Genomic DNA, 22,667 nt, shown 5'->3' on the forward strand with positions numbered 1-22,667 from the left:
TGAATTTCAGCTTGAAGAAAACAGTGAAGACAATTATTGATGACGGATATTTATCTATGGGCCACAAAAACATATTAAAACTCAAAAATCTCAAAAGATGCATGTCTCCAGAGAATGCAGTTTCACTGCACCGCAAGCCAATGCTGGGGGGGTTTATGTCCCTCTAACCTATGCGCAGCTACCCCACAGTGTCCTATTCTATTGGTAGTGATTTTCTATAGAGATTATACTAGCGTCTGTACAACTGGCAGTTAGCAATGGGTTAACCATAAAGTAAGGAAATAAACAGGCTTTACATATGATAATGATGTTTATGCCAGTTCAGCCCTATATGTGAATGCTGTATTTGGTCAATGCTCATATTAAGTAGAAAGCTAGCAAACCTAACTCAAGTGGCTCTTGGTGACTCTGAATAGCTCTGTGCTGATTTCTCCTGCATCTAAAGAGGATATTTCTTATTTCCATTCATGGGTACTTCTGCTGATGCATGTCCATAGGCCACAATGTTGATCAGAAGGAAAAAAACCCAAAAGGCTATGCTGCCAGTTGTGCCAAGGAGCTGCAGCCAGCTCAGTCATATTTGGCAAGACGGCGTAGAAAGCACGGAGAGTGGCGCACTAAAGAAAATGCTCGATAAGCAGCCAGCGCCTCACACTTGAACAGGCGTCCAGTTAGCATACTGTGTGTGGGAGTGAGCCATGACCCCCGGCGCACCAAACTCTCCTTCACACCTGCTCTCTTCTGCTTCACAAAATAAAATCAACACAGCGGGGGGCATTTATTTTTTATCTGTTTTAGAAGCACCTCTCTCTTATGTGTCTGGAACAAACTTAGCGTCTCATCAACACTTTGGTACAGAGACACTGATCAGACTGAGAATAACTCTTCATTAATGAGTGAGGGTTTAAAGTGGATAGTGTTAGCATACATGATGCTAACATGTTGTTGGTAACATTAATGCTTGCACTGGCAGCACGTGTCCCTCTTAATACATAATTTACAGTAACTGTTCATCCATAACTGACAAGTCACAGTTCTAGCCTATGTGCTAATAATTCTACACAGCTAGCTAAAGTTATACAGAGGCCTTATATTTGGGGGAAATGGGCTAAAGCTGAGAGTTTTAGCAGTTAGACACAACTTTAGATTTTTTCCACCTTTTTTCTACATCAATTAAATTCATGTCATGCTTTGTTTCTTTGATTCTTTCCTTGTCTTGTCCTTCTTCTTGTTCTTTTCTCATCACTGACCTGCGTTTCTTTATGTCAACCATGAGCTTGTGATTCATGTGATCTTTTGCCACACACCCCCTTCTGGATCATGTGACTGTTGTTCACAGATGTCTCTCCTTTCCCTGTATGTACAGGTGCATCTCGTTGAATTAGAATATAGACAAAAAGTTAATTTATTTCAGTAAATCAATTAAAAATGTGAAACTATATATTATATAGATCCATTAAAAACAGAGTGATCTTTTTCAAGCATGTATTTCTTTTAATGTTGAGGAATATGGCTTATAGTCAATGAAAACCCAAAAGAATTTAATTATCTCAGAAATTCAGAATATTATGAAGACCAATGTAAAAAAAAAATATTTTCAATACAGAAATGTGGCCTACTGAAAAGTATGTACAGTATATTCATTCAGTACTTGGTCGGGGCTCCATTTGAATGAATTAATGCATAAAAGTTAAGTGGATCAGACTGTGGCACTGCTGAGGTGTTATGGAAGCACAGGTTGCTTTGACAGCAGCCTTCAGCTCGTCTGCATTGTTGGGTCTGTTGTCTCTCCCTTTCGTCTTGACAATACTCTAGATTCTCGATGGGGTCTAGGTCAGGCGAGTTGCTGGCCAATCAAGCACAGTGATACTGAGGTTATTTAACCAAGTATTGGTAATTTTGGCAATGTGGACAGGTGCCGATTACTGCTGGAAAATGAAATCCGCATCTCCATTAAGGTTGTCAGCAGAGACTAGCTTGAAGTGCTCTAAAATTTCCTGGTAGATGGCTGCACTGCCTTTGGAATATAACAGAGTGGACCAACACCAGCAGATGCTGGTTCCCCAAACCATCACTGATTGTGGAAACCTCACACTAGACCTCAAGCACATTTCCACATTTCCACCAGACTCTGGAACTTTGATTCCCAAATAAAATGCAAATTTACTTTCATCCGAAAACAAGACTTTTGACCACTGAGCAACATCAGCAAAAGGGTTTTCATTGGCTGTAAGCCATAATAATCAACATTAAAGAACACCTGAATTAGATCACTCTGTAACGCGTCCTGTATTAGTTTGTAGTTTCTCCTCTTTTTCTGTCTAGTCCTTTTTTGTTATCTTTGCTTTGGTTTAGTCTTGTTTTGTCAGTGTGTATCTTTTTAAACTCCACCCTGCACCTCCATCCACCTCCCCATCTATTAATCACTTCACCCCAAACATGACACTTCAGTTTAAATAAGTTATTCTTGTAAAACTTTGGGACCTGGGGCCAGATTCACAAAAGTCTCTTAAGAAAGATATTCTTAAATATGATATTTTATTTAAGATAAAAGTTAAGAAAAAGTCTTTAAAAATCCTTAGGAAATTATTATAAGAAAAATTATAACAATTAATATTCTTTAAAAAATACATATGTTCTTAATTATTTTCTTAATTTTACAGAAGCCCGTCTTAGAGTTGTTTATGAGTTCTAATATTCACAGCTGAATTATTATTGATAATGTATAATTTTACAGTACTAAATGTAGATATTGTTCTTAAAGGAACACTACATAATATTTTTACATTAAAATTACAGTTTCAAAATCTTTGTGGTGCTTCACTGGTGTGTAACAGGGAGAATAGAGCCTGTCATTGCTTCTCTACGTTCAGTACTACAGAAAGTGCAACTTTTGGAGAAAAGTAGCAAGCAGCAGTAAACTGAAGCTGTAATTTTAAGGTAATAATAATATATATATATATATATATATATATATATATATATATATATATATATATATATATATATATATATATATATATATATATATATATATATATACATATAATAGTGTTCCGTTTACACCATTCGCAAGTTTTTTATTTTTTTTATTCCCTTAGAACAGCTTTTGTGAAGGCAGCACCTGACTCTATTAATGTTGAGAACTCCATTCTCTGACATTTCTGCCATGTGTGTGCTCCTAAAGACCCTCAGATCATACATCCTTAACATCCTTAAGAGACCCTCTCAGATTGCGGCCCCGTGTTGTTATTAATTCCACACATGATCGATGTTCCTGGACTCTGCTTAATAATCTGCACTCCCTGATGTGGATAAGGGAGATAGAGGGGGAATATGAGATTTGAACATATGACATTTACCTGAGGGGGCTCCTTGATTAGGCCATGCTCCCTGTGAAGAGAAAGGGGGATTGTGGGCAAACAGAGCTGTCATTTACCCGGAGAAGGTTGGGGATTACTCTGGTGTGGATAGCATCAGCCATGACCATATACTTTTCATCAGGGGTTAATGGAAGGGTGAAGGAATAATTAGCGAGCTGCTACCGCCCACTGGGGACACCTTCTTTTACTGAGATAGGAGCCTGGTAGTATTTTTTTTCCCACAAATTAGGCATCAATCCTGAACGCTGCAGGAGCTACTGCTGTGAATCTGATTAACTAGTCCAACTGTCCATTTCTGCAGCTTTCCACACCATGTTAAGGTAGAGCCATGAGCCATAGCTGACATTTTTTCTTTTTGACTAACCCACTCAGCTTTCACTTTCCTTAGATAAACATGAAGACCTGTGCTTATGAATGCCGATAACGGAGCTGTGCTTACATACTGTCAGCGTCAAAACCTCCTAGCTCTGATCTTAACTTAATCTTTTTGTAATAAACCTTCACATAATATACAGTCGTGTAACTGTTTGGGAGACCCTGGTGTTTCTGAAAAAGTCAGCCATACCATTAAAATGACCTTGTTTTTACACTCATTGCCCATTTTAACAGCTCAACTGACCATAAAGAAACACTTTGTAGTTCTAATATTACATATTGTAGGCCGTTTGTTGCTCTGCATACTTTGTTTGCCCATGTTCACTATGTTTTACTGGTCAGAAAGCTCATAAAACCTCCAGAGAGCAGGTAGGATTTGGGTGGTGGATCATTGTCAGCACTGTAGTGACATTGACGTGGTGGTGGTGTGTTAGTGTGTGTTGAATTTACATCTACAAGGTGGACCAACTAGGTAGGTGTGTCTAACAGAGTGGACAGTGAGTGGCCAAGAGAGATGGGAACAATCCACCAAGAGAAAAATAGCTGACTCCAGAAGAACAGTGTGAATGTGGTCTAAAAAAGTATGCAGAGAATCAGATGAACCAGATTCTGTAAATGTAGACCTACAAAGTGCTCCTGTATGGTCGTGGAGCTAAGAGATAGAGAATGGGAAAAACAAAGAAAAAGGCAAATAAGCGCCATGTTTAAACCAGAGTGAAACATATTTTCACTCAGAAATTCAACAAAAACTTCTGTTCACTTGACCAAAAGAGTCATAATGGTGTAGGACTCTAAAACAGCTGTGGCTTTTAAGAGGCAAATATATATTGTTACATTGTGTTGATAATACCATAAGTTTATAATATTTTATCTTTATATGTAATTAATTCATTCATTATCTGTAAGCGCTTATCCAGTTCAGGGCCGCGTTGGTTCCAGAGCCTACCTGGAATCATTGGGCGAAAGGGGGAAACACACCCTGGAGGGGACGCCAGTCCTTCACAGGGCAACACACACACTCACACATTCACTCACACATTCACTCACACCTACGGACACTTTTGAGTCACCAATCCACCTACCAACATGTGTTTTTGGACTGTGGGAGGAAACCGGAGCACCCGGAGGAAACCCACACGAACACGGGGAGAACACACCTCTTTATATGTAAGTATATAACAAAATACAGCAAATTGCCTTAATCTAGACATTTTCTCCTGTGGTTCTTTTTTACGTTATGAATCATCCATTATACTCACACCTAGTGGCTTAAATCTATTAGCAATTCCATAATAAACCTATTTTAAATATGGCTGCCCCCACAGTGGAGGGGGCCCTCTATGAAGCATAAATGGGTTTATTCAGGGACTACCTATCAATTGGATTTGGCATCTTATGTGAGTTGCACTTTACATAAATGTAGCAATAATTAATAATTACTTTTATGTATACTGTTTCCAACCTCTTAGACTTGCCTACATTAATAGCTATTGCCCTTGTTATAACTAAGACTCAGCCTCAAACTTCGGGTCCCACGACTTTGGCCACAAGAAACCCCATCTCCTTAAATCAGACTTAGCCCAGGAAAAGGGCACCAGGCCCATCACCTGTAATAGGTGTAAGCGTGGTTGGGAGCAGGGCTATGGCCCCAGGGCTGACCCAGGGTCAGTGTGAGCTCATTAGAGTGGCGGCTTAGAGCGGCCTGCAGGATCGATGGCAGGGTCCAGACGTGAGGCCGGGGGGCCACACTAAGTGAAGCACTCATTAGGAGTCAGCAGAGCACGAGTGTGAGGGGCTCTATTAATAGGACATCTATAAGAGAGCATAGAGAAAACCACTCCCCCATGGAGGAGGCAGCACAAGAGGGGAAAGAGGAAGCGGAAAGTGGGGAACGGATACATGGAATATGCATGTGGTTTGAAAGGATAAACAAACAAGTTTGTGTTTGTTTCTCACTTTCTCTCTCTCTCTCTCTCTCTCTCTCGCTCTCACTCTGTGTCTCAAATAGTGGGAAGACAACAAAATAAAAGCCTTAGATTTTATTTATTATTATTATTTTTTTTAGAAGAAGAACAAACACCTTCATTGATCCCCTTACGGAAATTGCTTCTCTGCATTTGACCCATCCGTGACAATGAGCACATAAGCACACACTAGTGAGCAATTATTCACAAACTCTAGGGGCGGAGAACACACACAAAAAGCATGTCTCAAAATAAATAAATAAATAATTACTTTATAATAAAAAAAGAATAATAAATAAACCCAGTGATACTTCCACATATTTAAATAGTTGTAAACAAATTACTTTAGAGACCTTTGATGTGAAATGCTCCAATCTAGAGAAACACTGTTTGTGATTAGAACCAAAATATTATTCTCAAAAAGCTCCACACAATAGAAGAAGAAGTGAAATGGGTACAAATACAAAGCCTGCTGTACGATAAACAGTCTAATATGTTTTAAGATCAGATTTTGGTATATTTTTGGAACATGCTACCCTTGTTCATTTGTTTAGGGCTAAAAGACCCCTACATTTGTGTTTCACACTTGGCATAAGCCTGTGTCAACATCTATAAAGGCTAATTCCAGCAAGAGCTAGTCATTTTTACATTTTCTAGAGTGAAAGTGAATAAACAGGTCTTTAGAACTACTGAGACATTTAGAGAGGATTAACTAGGCATGTGTCAGTTGTCATGAAAGACAAACAAATACATATGACCAACACATACAATTTTTTTTTAATAGCCAATCATTCATGATAGCAATAAGGTAAATAAATATCCAAAGAACACTCAGTTTCTTTTACATATATCACTACTATCCATAGCGATATGTAGGTTCTCTGGCTTTTGTGGAGTAAATACAATGGCTGTAATTATGTTGCGGACATCAAATATCCCGGTTCAGTTGGCAAGGGTCTCTACATGGACCATTTTACATCAGACCACTCTGAATTATTCAGTTTACACCTCAGTAATGTAATCAGGCAGACATTTTGATTGCTCAAAATAGTGAAGCAGCCACAGCATAGTGTAAGTTTAGTGTTCTTTGGTTTTTCCACTCTGGTGTCTCTTTATGAATAAAAATGCATAATGCCTATGTGGTTTCTGACACTATAAAATACAAACGGTGGAGAGAGAAAAAAAGCAAGAAGATTGGGACTACTGCTGCTTTACCTATGTGATGAATCTTATTTGATGAACCATATTTGACATAAGTGAAAACTGTGCATTTGACACATCCCTATAAAGCACTACCTTGATCAGTGGGAATAACGGGGACGTCTTTAGCGGCTGGAGAGATGCACAGGATCTGATTGCCATCCACAGTCCCCTCCACCTCCGTCAGATTCCCGAAGGAACAGGTGATGCCAGCTGAGAGATCTGGAACATCCGTCACTTTCACTAGCAGCTGGAGTAAGAGGGAGGAAAAACAAAAAGATTATATGTGGGGTTTTAAACTAATTTTATAATTAATTATTATATATTTATTTCTTATTTGCTGGCTTTGCATTGCAGTATATTTGAATGGAGCAGGATGCTGCAGGTACATAGCCGATGGCCCCACTATGAGGCGGAGGTACGGACTGTCAGCCAGCCCTTAGCCTCAGATGCAAGTGACATTGCATTATAAAAGGAGCTAGAAAGGCTTCTTCTTTACTTTCTTTTTCCCTAAAAAAGAGGATGAAAAATGACATCTGACAAATTCAATCCACTTCTTGAACTCCTCTCTCTCTCAGTTCACAACAGCAACAACACACACACACACCTTTTGAAGTCTTTCTCTAGAGAGCAGTCCCACACAGATGCTGGAGCTCTCTATAAAAAAATATTTTATTCACTCACTGGGGTGGATGCTTGTTCCAGTCTGGTGGAGGACCTTCCGTAACAAACAGGACTGACATTTGTTAAAGCTTTTCTGTTTTACCTGACCGTCCAACGTTTTTTTTTTTTTTTAATTGTTCTGGCTGACTAGCACCTAAAAACAGTGAGTGCTACAGCTATAACACATCACCAACTAGCCCTGACAGCAGCGCTAGCTGTCGCCCAGACTACCCGTGCCCTTTTCATGCAGTCTTCCTGCACACAAACATGTCCGTAAAGCAGCTAATTACAAAGCGCAGGAGCTGAGCCATCTACTTGCTGATTACACGTGTTATGTGTGCCACACACAGTCTCTCTCTCTCACTCTCTCACACACACACACACACACACACACACACGACGTCTACAACAAAAAGCAAAGGCTGTGGGGAGCCATGGCTGTGAAGCATAATTGCTAATTGTGACAGAGCTCAGAATGAAGAACATTTTCCACATCTCTAACACTCTAAGAACACAGGCCTAGTGCATCTTGACTTTCAGGGAAGAAATACTCAACATAATAAACTGGTTTGATGCTCAATATATAGACTTATTTTAGGCTAATTTTGGAAATGACTGCTGTTAAAGGCTGTAGTCATGTGGTCAGTAATAGATGGGTAATATGGCTTTTTTACATCTAAATAGACCCCTAAAGCAGTTCAGAGAGAACACTGTCTCTGATCTTTTTGCCTACATCCTCACTAAGTGTATTAGCAGAGCTGACTAGCTTATCCACAAGGTTATCATATCAGACAGCAACAAGGAAAGGATGTATCACTGAGATATCCCCTGATAACAAGAGACAGCAGACAATGGTTGGTCCTCTGAGGGAAAAGTTGGAGGTCCACTGGTGTTTTGCACAGTGTTTTCTGGGTGGACCACCTGTTGTTAAACAGAAATTTAAAATTGCCACATTTTAGCACTAGTTAGCTCTTGTATACAGGACAGTAATATGAGTGGTCCGATGGTGGACCAGCAGTGGCATAGAGTACACCTCAGAAACATACAAGGATAATGAGACATACTCTGTTGTATATGGATAAAATATACGACTCATGCCACATTCAAACTATAAGTATAATATTGTTTAAATGTTGAGTGCGCATACGTGTCAGCCAACATACTTTAACATATACCTTAGACCAAACACTAAAAACATAACGATAACCAATAAAGATGTAAACAGGGACAGAACATCATACCCTCTTCTGACAGACCACTTTAACATGATAAATGTTTATTTATAGGTAGTGAGAAAGAATTGGTAATGAAGTGCCTCTGCACATGTTTAGATGTGGTTAAATCTATAGTATTTATGTTTAAAAATGTATTCACAACACAGGACACATTTATTATTATTATTATTATTATTATTTATTTTGGTAAAAGAAGTATATTACCGATTTATGGTGAAATTATTTTGTTACTGGGCAAAATAATCAAATGCTATGCAATACAAATTTTTTGGTATTAGGTTCTTTTAAAACTTTTAAAACAAATGATACACTTGATTTGATATGCTGCTAATTATCATTTGATGTGATGCTAATTATTAATATTTACATAGAACATTAATGGGAACATCAATTATTGTGAGTAAACACAGTTCTCTCTGGTTGTTTACATTCAGAAACAGGGAGAAAAACTGATTTGTATGTAGCTGAAGTTTAACATGTCTGTAAGATTTTATTCACTATTTGGATTATCACAGAAACTCATTTGTAACACGAGCGGTTTAGTTTTGCATCACATTCAGTAATCCATTTCCAACTTAAGTGATCTGAAACAAGAAAAATATGTCAACAATACCCACCTATGGAGCAGGAATAAAGCTAAATCCTCATTTTAGTTCATGTTTTTCAATGTTTGGAGTTCTCTCCGTTGTCTTAAAAACACTCCAGATGCTTCTTCCATAAGTAGAGAGAGACCCTAGCATGCCGGAGTGAACCAGTAAGTTTTTTTTTCCTCATTTACAGACACTGGGACTTAAACATACAAGACTGGTTTTGAGCTTGCAAACCGAGCGGAGAGCTAGCAAATGGTGAGAAAACATAAACAGTGTTTTTTGATTACAGTCATAAAAGTTGCCTTAGACTCTGCAAGCGTGCACATGAATGAGAATCTGCATGCTACACTTCTCCATGACCCCCTTCTCTGTGTGGATGTAATACAAACCGGATTCCAAAAAAGTTGGGACAATAAACAAATTGTGAATAAAAACTGAATGCAATGATGTGGAGGTGCCTGCCAACATCTAATATTTTATTCAGAATAGAACATAAATCACAGATCAAAAGTTTAAACTGAGAGAATGTATCATTTTAAGGGAAAAATATGTTGTTTCAAAATTTCATGGCATCAACAAATCCCAAAAAAGTTGGGACAAGGCCATTTTTTACCACTGTGTGGCATCCCCCCTTCTTCTTACAACACTCAACAGACGTCTGGGGACAGAGGAGACCAGTTTCTCAAGTTTAGAAATAGGAATGCTCTCCCATTCATGTCTAATACAGGCCTCTAACTGTTCAATCGTCTTGGTACTTATTTGTCGCACCTTCCTCTTTATGATGCACCAAATGTTCTCTATAGGTGAAAGATCTGGACTGCAGCTGGCCATTTCAGTACCCAGATCCTTCTCCTACGTAGCCATGATGTTGTGATTGCTGCAGAATGTGGTCTGGCATTATCTTGTTGAAAAATGCAGGGTCTTCCCTGAAAGAGATGACGTCTAGATGGGAGCATATGTTGTTCTAGAACCTGAACATAGTTTTCTGCATTAGTGGTGCCTTTCCAGACATGCACGCTGCCCATGCCACAAGCACTCATGCAACCCCATACCATCAGTGATGCAGGCTTCTGAACGGAGCGTTGATAACAACTTGGGTTATCCTTGTCCTCTCTGGTCCGGATGACATGGCGTCCCAGTGTTCCATAAAGAACTTCAAATCGTGACTCATCTGACCACAGAACAGTCTTCCATTTTGCCACACTCCATTTTAAAAGACCCCTGGCCCAGAGCAAACGTCTGAGCTTGTGGAGCTTGCTTAGAAATGGCTTCCTCTTTGCACTGTAGAGTTTCAGATGGCAACGGCGGATGGCACAGTGGATTGTGTTCACTGACAATGCTTTCTGGAAGTATTCCTGAGCCCATTCTGTTATTTGCTTGACAGCGGCATTCCTGTTTGAGGTGCAGTGACGTTTAAGGGCCCGGAGATCACGAGCATCCAGTAGAGTTTTACGGCCTTGACCCTTACGCACAGCAATTGTTCCAGATTCTCTGAATCTTTTGATGATGTTATTTTACGCTGGGTAACACCATTCTGGTATTGCTGCACTATCTTTCTGCACAACAATGGTGGAATTGGTGATCCTCTTACCCCCTTGGCTTCAGAGAGACACTGGTTTTATACCCAATCGTTGTCAATTGACTTAATTAATGTTAATTTGTCTTCCAGCTGTTCGTTATATGCTCAATTTCCTTTTTCCAGCCACTTATTGCTACTTGTCCTAAGTTTTTTGGGATTTGTTGACACTGTGAAATTCTGAATCAACATATTTTTCCTTTAAAATGTTACATTTACTCAGATTAAACTTTTGATCTGTCATCTATATTCTATTACGAATAAAATATTGACATTTGCCACCTCCACATCATTGCATTCAGTTTTTATTCACAATTTGTTTAGTGTCCCAGCTTTTTTGGAATCTGGTTTGTACCCTAAGCTAAAACTGTTAAGCGTAATGTGACACTGCATGACAGTGTATCTACCATTAAACTATTGTATATCCGCTAGCTACTCTACACATTAGACCAAGCTCACAAGTTTGAGTAGGGCACTTTGGTGAGGTCACTAATGTAAAAAGTGCATTTGGAGTACATAGACAGATTAACCATAACATTATGACCACCTTGTTTCTAAATTCATTGTCCATTCTCTTTCTGCTGCTGTGTGGTCAGTGGAGTTGAGAGAATCGACGGTGAGTGTAGAAACAAGAAAGTGGTCATGTTTGGTCGATCGGTGTACATATGGCTAAATATACCAGGGTTAAAATATTTTTAGGTTTTATAAATGCTAACCGTTGTTTGCATTAAATAAATAATCAAAAATTAAATAGGCATATCATAAAAATAAACTGTATAACCACAAAATAACTAAAGCTTAGTTTTAAATGTAGAAACAATGCTAAAACAAATCAGTATTTGAATGAAACAGATAAGAAAAAAAGATAAGAAAGAAAAAAAGATAAAAAAAAACAAAAAACAACCCAGACAGTAAACGACATGCCACTGTTTTCAAGGGGGCTAGGACCATCCCTAACTTCCACCTCTTCCTCCTCTATTGGACAGGCTGGACATTTAAGCACCTATCTTGCTAACTCCTGAACCCTTTTCTGTAAATCAGCCCTCTGAAGGTCCTGTGTGTGTTTCTGTAGTGCAAGTCCTTGCTCATTTCAATGTGCGTTAGCTCTCTGGCTGCTAAACCGTGGCTTTTTTTCTGTGTGTGGTAAGGGTGGCTAATTGCTAGCAACATTTTTAATAAAGGTAATTTGATTCTTTTTCACTGCTTTTTCATGCTCCTGTGCCGATGGGCTTTGTTGTCATGGTGATAGCTTCCCGCCAGTGACCCGGCTACTGTCGCTCGGTGGAGTGAAGCAGCAATCCTGTCACTGCTGAAGCTCTCTGCACTCTAAAAACCTGGATATGATGCGATTCGGCATGATGCTGGGCAATCTGAGGGACGTTTATTTGGTCTCCACTAATAAAAAATCTACTTTAATTGGAAGATATTAAAGAATAAAGACCATGCTTTGAATTAGATAAGCAGACAACTGGATCAACTGGAGCTACCAGTGTATTACAAAAATTAACATAATAACACATGGAAATGCTTCACAAAGAATAAAAACAAGATAAAACGCAAGGAGAAGAAACAACTGTAAGCGTTCTCTGTCTCTCTGGCCATCCTTAACCTGGTGCTGAACACACGCCAGCCTCTCCTCAAACAAAACTCCCACGTCAACCTACACACATACACACACACACATTTTGGCACCCACACATGCACCTTGCCTCTACTCACTCACTCTTCCATCCACCCACATCACACATTACCGCTCAACACCCCCCCCCCAAAAAAAAATAAAATAAAAAATAAAAAACACATCTCCATACAGAATGATTTTAGGCAATTTTTGTTTACAGTCACTAGAGAGGAGAACACACTCCACATCCATTTTGCTGTGCATTTAAAAAGCTTATGAAGAGTGTGTGTGTTTTCTAAAACCTCCACTTTAAAATGTACCTGAGCTCAGCTAAATTGGAAAGGATATTGCACTGAAGCACACTGGTACGGAGAATCTCACCGGTACGCTGGGTTCAGAGACTGCTATGCTGTCAGGGTACACCGTGGCTTTCACACACTGGTTCAGGGTGGCTGCAAAGCGGTAAGGTTCATTGGCTCGTTCACATCTATCTCTCTGGGAACACCTGTGGAGAAAAGAGTGGGAGAGAAAGAGAGAATGGACTCATCAATACACTCCATTACCCCATTCATTTAACACGGCAGGCACAAAAGAAAGCAGTGAATTCAGCAGGGAATTGTCTGTTTTCTCTCTGTGGATTATTAATATCCCATCACATGCCACAGATAAAATATTATATTTGGTATATTAGGTTTTATATATATTACTATTACTAATTTTCATAAACAGTAGCTTACAAATGATGTGACAAATATTATGGAAGGATTATTGCTACGTTTTTCTTTAAATACATTTTGCATGCACAAAAGCTTCAGCTCTATGGATCAGTTGATACGAGCGATTCCCAGATGCATGAAGAATCGATTCTTTGAGGGTCGACTCCTCTGAACTATTCTGTTAGCTCTCGGTGACCTGATAACAATAAACAAAACTCTTTTTTTCTTGTAATTGTCTGTTTTCAAATCAGAAATAACTGGTTGTGTTTACCTGATTTGTGCCAGCTGCCAGATTTAGACTGCACATGCGCAAACCTTCACCCATGTAGCTTATAACAAAGCAAAGAGGATATTTATATTCAACAGTGAGTAACTTTAAACATTCATAAACACAGGTTAGCCTTTCCTCACTGTCCTTTACAGCTATAAGCAAAGTGTAGACAAGTATGATGTTTTGCGCATATACAGTTTAAATTGGCAGCAACACTGCTATATTCATATGTAAAATTAATTTGTATTCATTGTCGAAAAGTGCAAAACATTTGGGAATTGTTCTCATCTTCAAATGATTATTGTTATTTAGATCTCATCTATTTTTCATTTAGAAAAATATAGTCGTCATAGTTTTCCTCAATGATATGAACGCTGCTCACTAATATTCTAAATGACATCAAAATCTACTGCAAAATCTACAACTTTTAGTAGTCATACTACAAACTCTTTTCTGTCAGAATCCTGATTCGTGTCTCATCCGTGTGGGAAATCATATTATTTTTACCATATTAACTCTTACCATGCTTTTTTTCCTGTTGGACCCCCCTACCCTGCTACCCCGCACCCACACTAAGCTGAAAAATGACCACTGCCCTTGGTGCTGAATGTTATTTTGCCTCTATCAGCACATCTACCAGTAGCTCTGATAACTGTTGCCCTCGCATTCACCCTAAATCACCCAGAGCCAGTACAGCATACTGATTAACCCTGTAAAGCCCAGACAAGAGAAGCCTCTGTTATCCTGTATTTTAAGTATGATGCAACTTATCAGTGCTACTTATTTATATTTTAGAATTGACTGTTTATTTGTCTTGACCATACTTACAGTGCACACTGTAACAAACTTCATACACGAGGCCTGTTTGGGAATTTGTGATGAAACTAAATAAATTACAAGCTCCTACTAATCACAGTCATGTTTTTCAATCGAGTAGGGTCAGACTTTCAAATTGGATAGAGCAACATTCTCTTAGGATTTCAGCTCTCATAAATGTATGACTTTTTTATTTTTATTATTATTATTTTTTTACATCAGACTTTGCGACAGGATGGCTCAGATTGATTTTTTTAAACTGGAGAACTGCCACTTTACAATCCTAGTTTAAATCTGGGCGTTGCCCTTCATGTGGAGCACAATACAATTTCAACAAAAAACACCATTAAAAACACAATTAGAGATCAAATATTGGCTGAAACTTTACCCTGCCCTACACACAATGCAAGCAACTCTGCTTCTTTTATACAGTAATAGAAAACACAATAGCACACAGCAGGTGATATTTTGATCATCCCTAAACATCTTAAACTGTGATGATATGCAGTAATGCAGACTCTGACTATGATTTTTTATTTTTTTCGTCAGGAAGTTTTGGGTTGTGTGCTTTTTAAAAAAAGAACAAGCCTATCAAATAAAAATCTCCAACTCCTGCCCAAACATAGACATGCTCCTAGTCCAGCAGATATTATTGTGTTCGAGGAAACAGTGTGACAAGTCTCCGAAGGCACTTCTGTACTTATACGTTAGGGAAGATAAGGTTAAGAACACTCCTGGGAAATGAAATAAAAGTCTCAGTGGAATCTCGCAACAAAGAATGAGAATCAGATCTGTAGCTAACGGGTCTACAGTTCTTGTAGCTCTTCATGTGAGACAGGGAAATGGAAAAGAAAAACCAGCACTCTTTTAGGGTTCAAATGATCCTCGGTCTCTGGAGTACTCCTCACAGTGAATGATTCGACTCGGCGCTTGCCGCTGCAGAGAAACGCATTAAAGGTAATTTGAGTACCTGCTGTAAGGGGGAATGAAAGCGGGCTGTGGAAGACAGCAAGGAGCGCCTCTGTCTGATAATCAAACCACCTAATCCTTTCAATCCAACCTGCTTTCTGCTGTATCTGAATTTATTGTTATGATATATTCTGCAGATAAAGGTTCCGATATTGTTATTGCCTTTAATTGCATGTGTGATATGGGCCAGATTTATGTACAAGTAATCATCTTTGTTCAAAGTACCACAAGGACCAAACACCGAAGCCCTGTTCAGAACATCCAGTTCCAGTGCCTGTTCCTTTAAATGACAATGAGCCACAGCTCAGTTCAGAGTGAGAGCCCAGTAGTCACTCTGGATTTTAGCCATTTTTACTCAGTTCTGTTTCTTATCCATTCTCTTTTTCATGGCTTGTTTTGTATACCCCCCCCCCCCCCCCACACACACACACACACACACAATAATATGTCCCCTTTAATGCCTACTAAAGTTATAAATGAAAAATTAAATATGAAATACTTGCCCAGTGTCCTAAACTCAGCCCCAGGTGATCAAACACATGCACATTTCTCATTGCATATTACAATTTAATTATCTGGAGCAGCTGAACATGAGTTGAGGTGTACCACACTCAATGAAGGTCTCTACCGATCTGTTATAACACTTCCTTTCTATGCTCAAAACTGACAACTGTGGTCACAGCATCTTTTTTTTATTATTACCAGTTTACAGTTAATGAACAGTTTACATTTAATTAACAGTTTAAATAAGATCTGATGCTGAACATGTAACTATCATGTATACACTTCATATATTTATATAGTTATTAAATACTTTTGTATTTTTAGGTTTAATAGAACTTCTCAGACCACCATAAACCCCAGCTGTCTGTTTTTGATCTGTATGCTACTATAAGGCTGCCATTTTTTAGGGATCAATAAAGTCTCATCTCTTATCTTATATTACACTGAAGTAAGCAGACCCTCAAAATCAACCAGTATCTTACTCTAAGTTCAGAAAAAGTTGTATCATTCCACTCTAAGAGAATGTAGATACATATTCTATTACTAAAACATCCATTGAAAGGTTTCACAGGGAACCAAAAGCGGTTCTTCAAAAGCCTTGCTCCAAAGACCACTTTTTATAAGATATAATGTGCAATCATGTAGATTTTACACCAAGGTGTGTGAGTAATGCATGCCTACGCTTCAGCATGCCTCTTTATTTTGACTTTCTCTCTGTTAATGCTCCGCATCCCCCAACCCCTTTGAGCCCCTTCCCCTGCATTTTTTTCAGTTGTATTCTCTCACCCAGCCCTTTCTGACAGGGAGCATGTCGACTTGCAATTTGTCGCATCTATTTTACATCCCAAATGCTCGAGGGAAAATGACACTTAATGTGCTTTTAGATATCTACAAGGGCTTGTGAATATTTTGTTGTCTGAAATGAGTGTGAGTGTGTATATATATATATATATATATATATATATATATATATATATATATATATATATATATATATATGTGTGTGTGTGTGTGTGTGTGTGCGCGTGTGTGTGGTGTGTGTCTGTATTTTGGGGAGTGGAGAGGATATGGGGATGCTGTGGTTGCCATGGTGCTGATAGTTGGTCATCATGTGTGGATGTACCTGTGTGTGTGTGTGTGTGTGTGTGTGAGGTTTGAGATTCTCCTCCCTCAATTTTTTTCCTCATTAATTGAAGTGTGTGCTCCCCCCACCTGTCTCTCTCTGTATCAGTCTGTCTGGCCCTGAGATTCTGTCTGTCTGGAGAGATCGGGCTTTGTCTGTCTCAATACTGGCCCAGGGCCATCTAACAGGCTGTGGAATGCTTTTACAAGTGCAGGCTAAACACACACACACACACACACACTAGAGAAAGGGAATGGCGTACAGATAAAAAGTAAATGAAATAATAATAATAACAAAACCTATTTAAATACATTTTTTTTTCCACAATGGCATATTACAGTCATTCAAAACATGTGTCAAGCCTTTGTAATGTGGTATAGAATTCAGGTATCTTATTAAAATCAATTCAGCTTAGATCTAATTAACTAATAAACAAATACACTGAGAGTACAAGGCTACATTCACACAGCTGGGAATAGAGGTCCAAATCTGTCACATACAACCTGACAGTTCAATATGGATTTGGGCCACTTTCATGTGTGGTGCTGAAAAATGACCTTTATAAGATTCATGGCAATGTAACTCTGTCTGAACAGACAGATCAGAATCTGAGTCTGAGTGGACATTGCAAGGAGAAAAAGGTAGAATACAATACTGAGGAGACATCTGTGTTACTCCATGCAAAGGATGTTGGAGCTGCATGCTGGAAACTAGTGTAATATGTTTACGAAAGCCTAGTGTCAGACATAGGCCCAATTTATACTTCTGCGTCGAACCTAAACCATAGGCAACACATCGATGTACACTCGTTGGCTTCAGCATACTTCTTGCGGAGACGATGTTTGCCTGTCTTCGGCGAAAATTATGACGTCATTTAGGAGAAAATGAACAACCGCATACGTCATGTGAAGGCTTCGATCTGTGAACTCCGCGGGATAAACGCCATTTGACGAAGGTTTTCATTGGTCAGTACAAAAGAGGCGTGACACAACATAAACATGGATGACTTTGTGGTGCAATTCTCAGAGCATTTGCAGTACAGGAGAGTACATGACAGGCAAAACAAAACAGCAGAAAGTATGCAACCTTGCAAAGATCGCAAAGGCGATCCCACTTCGCCCAGCCCTCGCAAATTTTGTTTCATGTGCTGAGGCCTTTAGCCTACGACGTAGCCTGAACCTCTCCAGAAATGTAATGACTGTGATTGGTCAGAAGTCAGATGGACATTGTTTATGCCGAACTGAAGAAGTACAGGAACATGAACTACTCTCCTCCACACACAGACATCAGCATATTCACAGAGGTTTCCTCAGACATGGTGTGGGTTTCAGGGATGAATAAAAATTTTGAACAAGGAAAAATCCGGAGGTTTCTGGGAAAAGAAAAAAAAAACTCAACAAGAAGCGATACGACACGGGAAAAATGTGCCGGCTTTGTATTAGTTACTTTCCTGACACCTCATGTAAACTCTGCTCTGTCACAAACAACATCCTACTCATTAAATAGTACACGTACTGTTTGTGCAGTACAGATTTGCTGTTTTTTTGGATTTTTACCATTGATGTTAATCTGGTGTTATAATGTTAAGCTACTGATTTAGAGATAGAGATTTCTTGAATAAATTAGAGAACTGTAAACTTGCATGTGTATTTTATTGCTATTTTTTGGGGGCTATATGGTACCGGTGGGGGGCGGAATTTCCCCTTTGTCTGAGATGGGGAATGATAGAAAAAGTTTGAGAACCACTGGTGTAGAATAAGATGTTTGAGATTCAGCCTAGTGTTGTAGCGGTGTAATTGTAGTGACGCAGACACCAACACAGAAGTATAAATGCTTGCAACGGCGTATGGCTCTTGCATAGCCTACTGCATTGTGTCCTTTCTCTCTGTTTACAACAGAGAAACAGCTAAGCGAAACCTCAAATGTTGAAAATCATGTACAGAGGTGAATATATTGCTCTACTCCTGCTCCACAGGTTGGTAATATTGACTTATTTTGGCTGTTTCGGATTATTTAACCTGGAACTGACACCAAATTCCATAGAGCAATTAACTGGATGAAACTAAACAACTCAAATTACAAACAAGTTTCTGTTTTAATTCAAACTGTGAGTACAAATTTACAGACAAGTTATGCTTCAGCCACCTACAAGCAGCAGCCGTTTTTCCTCCTCAGATATACTCTGCCACGTTAAAAGATGCAGATCTTCTGAACCTAAACATGCCAGAGAGAAAAGCATTTCCCCACAATCATAGACCTCCCCTTTAAAGGAACCCTAGGCAGTAAATTGATCTTAATATTCCAGCTTCAAAATCATTGTGATGTTTCACTGACCTGTAATAGGGAGAAGAGCCTCTGTTGTTGCTACTCGAGGCTCAGCACAGTAGAAATTGCACTATGTAACATTTGAAGGAGGGTAGGGAACCACCTCTCCCACTCTGATATGAGGACATTGCTGTTAAATTGAAATATACTGTGCAATATAAGGGAACCCAGAAGCAAAAATACCATATTATACAGAAAGAGCTAAAAGACTGTTGAAAGCATTTTCATTCATTTATTCATTATCTGTAACCGCTTATCCATTTCAGGGTCTCAGTAAGTCCAGAGCCTATCTGGAGGGGGCGCCAGTCCTTCACAGGGCAACACACACACACACACACATTCATTTACACAATCACATCTATGGACACTTTTGAGTCGTCTATCCACCTACCAACGTGTGTTTTTTGGACCGTGTGAGGAAACCGGAGGACCCGGAGGAAACCCCGCTGACACGAGGAGAACACATCAACTCCTCACAGACAGTCACCCAGAGTGGGACTTGAACCCACAACCTCCAGGTCCCTGGAGCTGTGTGACTGTGACACTACCCACTGCGCCAACGTTCAGGGTCGCAGTGGGTCCGGAGCCTACCGGGAATCATTGGGTGCAAGGCAGGAACACACACTTAAGGGGGTGCCAGTCCTTCACAGGGCGACACACACTAAATAAATGAATTTAATAGATTTAATACATAAATTAGAAACAATTCAGATTAATAATTTTGGATCATAATGACCCCCTTCTTATGAAATTAGGACACACAGCTGAAACTTAAAACTAAAAACCTGAAAATGTATGCTTTCAAAATATCCCTACATGTACTTTCCTTATGCCATTTACCTGTCAGTGTTTGTAGATGTGTGTGTGTGTGTGTGTGTGTGTGTGTGTGTGTGTGGGAGTGGTGGTGTTGGGTTGGGGGACACTGTACACATTTAGGAAGCGGGAAACCATTGCACACACAGACTTCCTGAGGCTCTGTTGAGACTGAAGGGACGACAGCTTAGAAAGAAGAGGGGGGAGTGGAGAAGAGGAGAAAGATTAGGCAAGAATCTAGAAAGAAAGAGCAGAGGACAGAGAAGAGAACGTTTGAGGAGAAGTTAAGGCATAAGAAAAAAGGAGAAGAAATGAGATGAGAAGTTTTGATGAGAAGGAAAAAGAAGATAAAAGAATAGATAGAGAGAAGAAGGGACGGGTTGCGAAGAAGAGATGTGAAGAGAGTAGAAGTAGAGAAGAAAACAGAATAGAAGATGAAATAAGGATTGAGGAGAAGTGAAAAGAGATAAGGAAAGTAGGTTTGAAAAGAAAAGAGGAGAGGATAAACAACGTTTTGACAGGAAAAAACTGAGGAAAAGTGGAGAAAAGGCAAGAGAATAGAAAGGAAATTAAGAGGAGAATGAGGAGAAGAGTAGGTCTGAAGAGAAGATTAGGGAAGAGACGTTTTTGATGAGAAAGTTTGGAGCAGAATTGAAGAGAAGAGAAAAGAGGAGAATAGAAGAGAAACAAAAACACGGTTGAGGAGAAGTGAAGAGAAGAGATTTCAAAAGAAGAGAAGTTGTGAGGAGGAGAGAAGTGACGTTCTGACAAGAAAGATGAGAAAAGAGAATAAAGGGGAAAAGGATAAGGATCGAGGAGAAGAGATTAGAAGAGGAGAAGGAGACAAAAGAGGAGAATAGAAGAGAAAAGAACAGAAGAATTGAGGTGAAATGGAGAAGAGATGAGAAGAGCTCCTCTGTCCAGTATCAAGCATTTATGGATTATTTTCAGGACAAAATCAATAACATTTATATACACTTTCCGATGGCAACTTGTTCTTCCTTTCCTGAGGCGATCTTGCTCTCATCAGGAAAACGCCCCTCTGTCTTTGCCCCCGTGGGTTCTTCCACTGTTGCTGAGGTCATCTCTAAATAAAACTCCTGCATCTCAAATCTAGACCCGTCTCCAACATTTATTCCAAAACCTCTTCCAAAGTCTCTGATATCTCTCATTTGATAAATCTGTGCTTTTCATTAGATACTGTTCTGCTCTCACTTAAAACAACTGCTGTCACCCCTATACTGAAGGAACCTGGGTAAGACCACTTGTGTTTAACCAACTATAGACCTATTTCTAACTTCCCTTTCTCTCCAAAATCATAGAAAGTGTTGTAGCCACTCAGCTGCATGATTTTCTCTCCTCTGATAACCATTACAGACCTTTTCACCCTGGGTTTCGCACTTTACACAGAACTGCTTTGGTAAAAGTTTTGAATGACTTTCTGCTGTCTTTAGATGCTGGTTCCCTTAATATCCTGGTTCTCTTTGATTTAACAGCAGCTTTTGATACAGTCAGTCACAACCTACTTATATCAAAACTATAATCTGTTGGTATTTCTGGAATTGCCCTTCAATGTTTTCATTCATACCTCACTGAGAGGCATTAGTGTGTTACTATTGGTTCTCAACGATCTAACTTGTCCCCAGTATATTGTGATGTTCCTCAGGTATCAGCCCTTGGTCCTTTGCTTTTTATCATTTATTTTTCTCCTCTTGGTCAGATCATCCACAAACATGGGTTACAATTCCACTGCTATGCTGACAATATCCAAATCTACATCAGCACGTTTTCCCTCTCTTGAGTACATGCATTATGGAGTAAACATCTGGTTGCAGAACAACTTCCTCAAACTAAATGCAAACAAAACCAAAGTTTTATTAGTTGGAACGAAGACATAATTTTCTCGTGTATAAAATTTCTCTGTCAATACTGATGGTGCTCTTATTAAACCAGCCAGTTCTGTTAAGAATCTTGGCTGCCATCTAGATTCGAGTCTCACCTTTGACTCTCAGGTTAATCTTGTCACTAAAACTTTTATTGTTTCGGAATATTGCAGGCTTACATCCCATGCTTTGTGACAACTAAAATGATTTTCTTGTATTAATTACTGCAATTCACTGTTCTACGGACTTCCTGTTAAACTTGTAAACCATCTTCAATACATCCAGAAGTCCGCAGCTAGAGTGCTTACCTCCACCAACCACACAGCACATAGTACAGCTGTTCTCCAGCAGCTGCATTGGCTTCCTGTTGAGCTTAGGATTAAATACAAAAATCCTTCTTTCCTTCTTTTACATGATCTGGCTCCTTCATATCTGTCTGAACTAACTGCTTTGTATTGTACTTCTGCTCCTCCAACTATGGTCTTCTTACTGTCCCCTCAACTAAACTCTCTACCTTGAGTGGCAGATCTATCAGTGCTGAACTTTGGAACTCACTTCCTCATCTTCTTTGCAACGGCTCAACATTATCTTCTTTCAAATCACTGTTAAAATGTTCCTTTTTTCCACATTTTACTCCCAG

General features: G+C 39.2%; 1 protein-coding gene across 1 annotated transcript in view; it reads right to left on the minus strand.

The window, feature by feature from the left end:
- plxna2 (plexin A2) overlaps window positions 1-22,667 on the minus strand; it is a 301,903-nt gene that overhangs the window by 112,126 nt on the left and 167,110 nt on the right. Inside the window, exons 6-7 of the mRNA XM_066670429.1 lie at window positions 12,989-13,112; window positions 7,019-7,172 (exon numbers count right to left, since the gene is read on the minus strand). Coding sequence (XP_066526526.1) covers window positions 7,019-7,172; window positions 12,989-13,112 — 278 coding nt within the window. The remainder of the gene's footprint in view (window positions 1-7,018; window positions 7,173-12,988; window positions 13,113-22,667) is intronic.

Source organism: Hoplias malabaricus, chromosome 5, assembly GCF_029633855.1.
Source record: "Hoplias malabaricus isolate fHopMal1 chromosome 5, fHopMal1.hap1, whole genome shotgun sequence".
In the NCBI taxonomy this organism is placed as follows: Eukaryota; Metazoa; Chordata; class Actinopteri; order Characiformes; family Erythrinidae; genus Hoplias; species Hoplias malabaricus.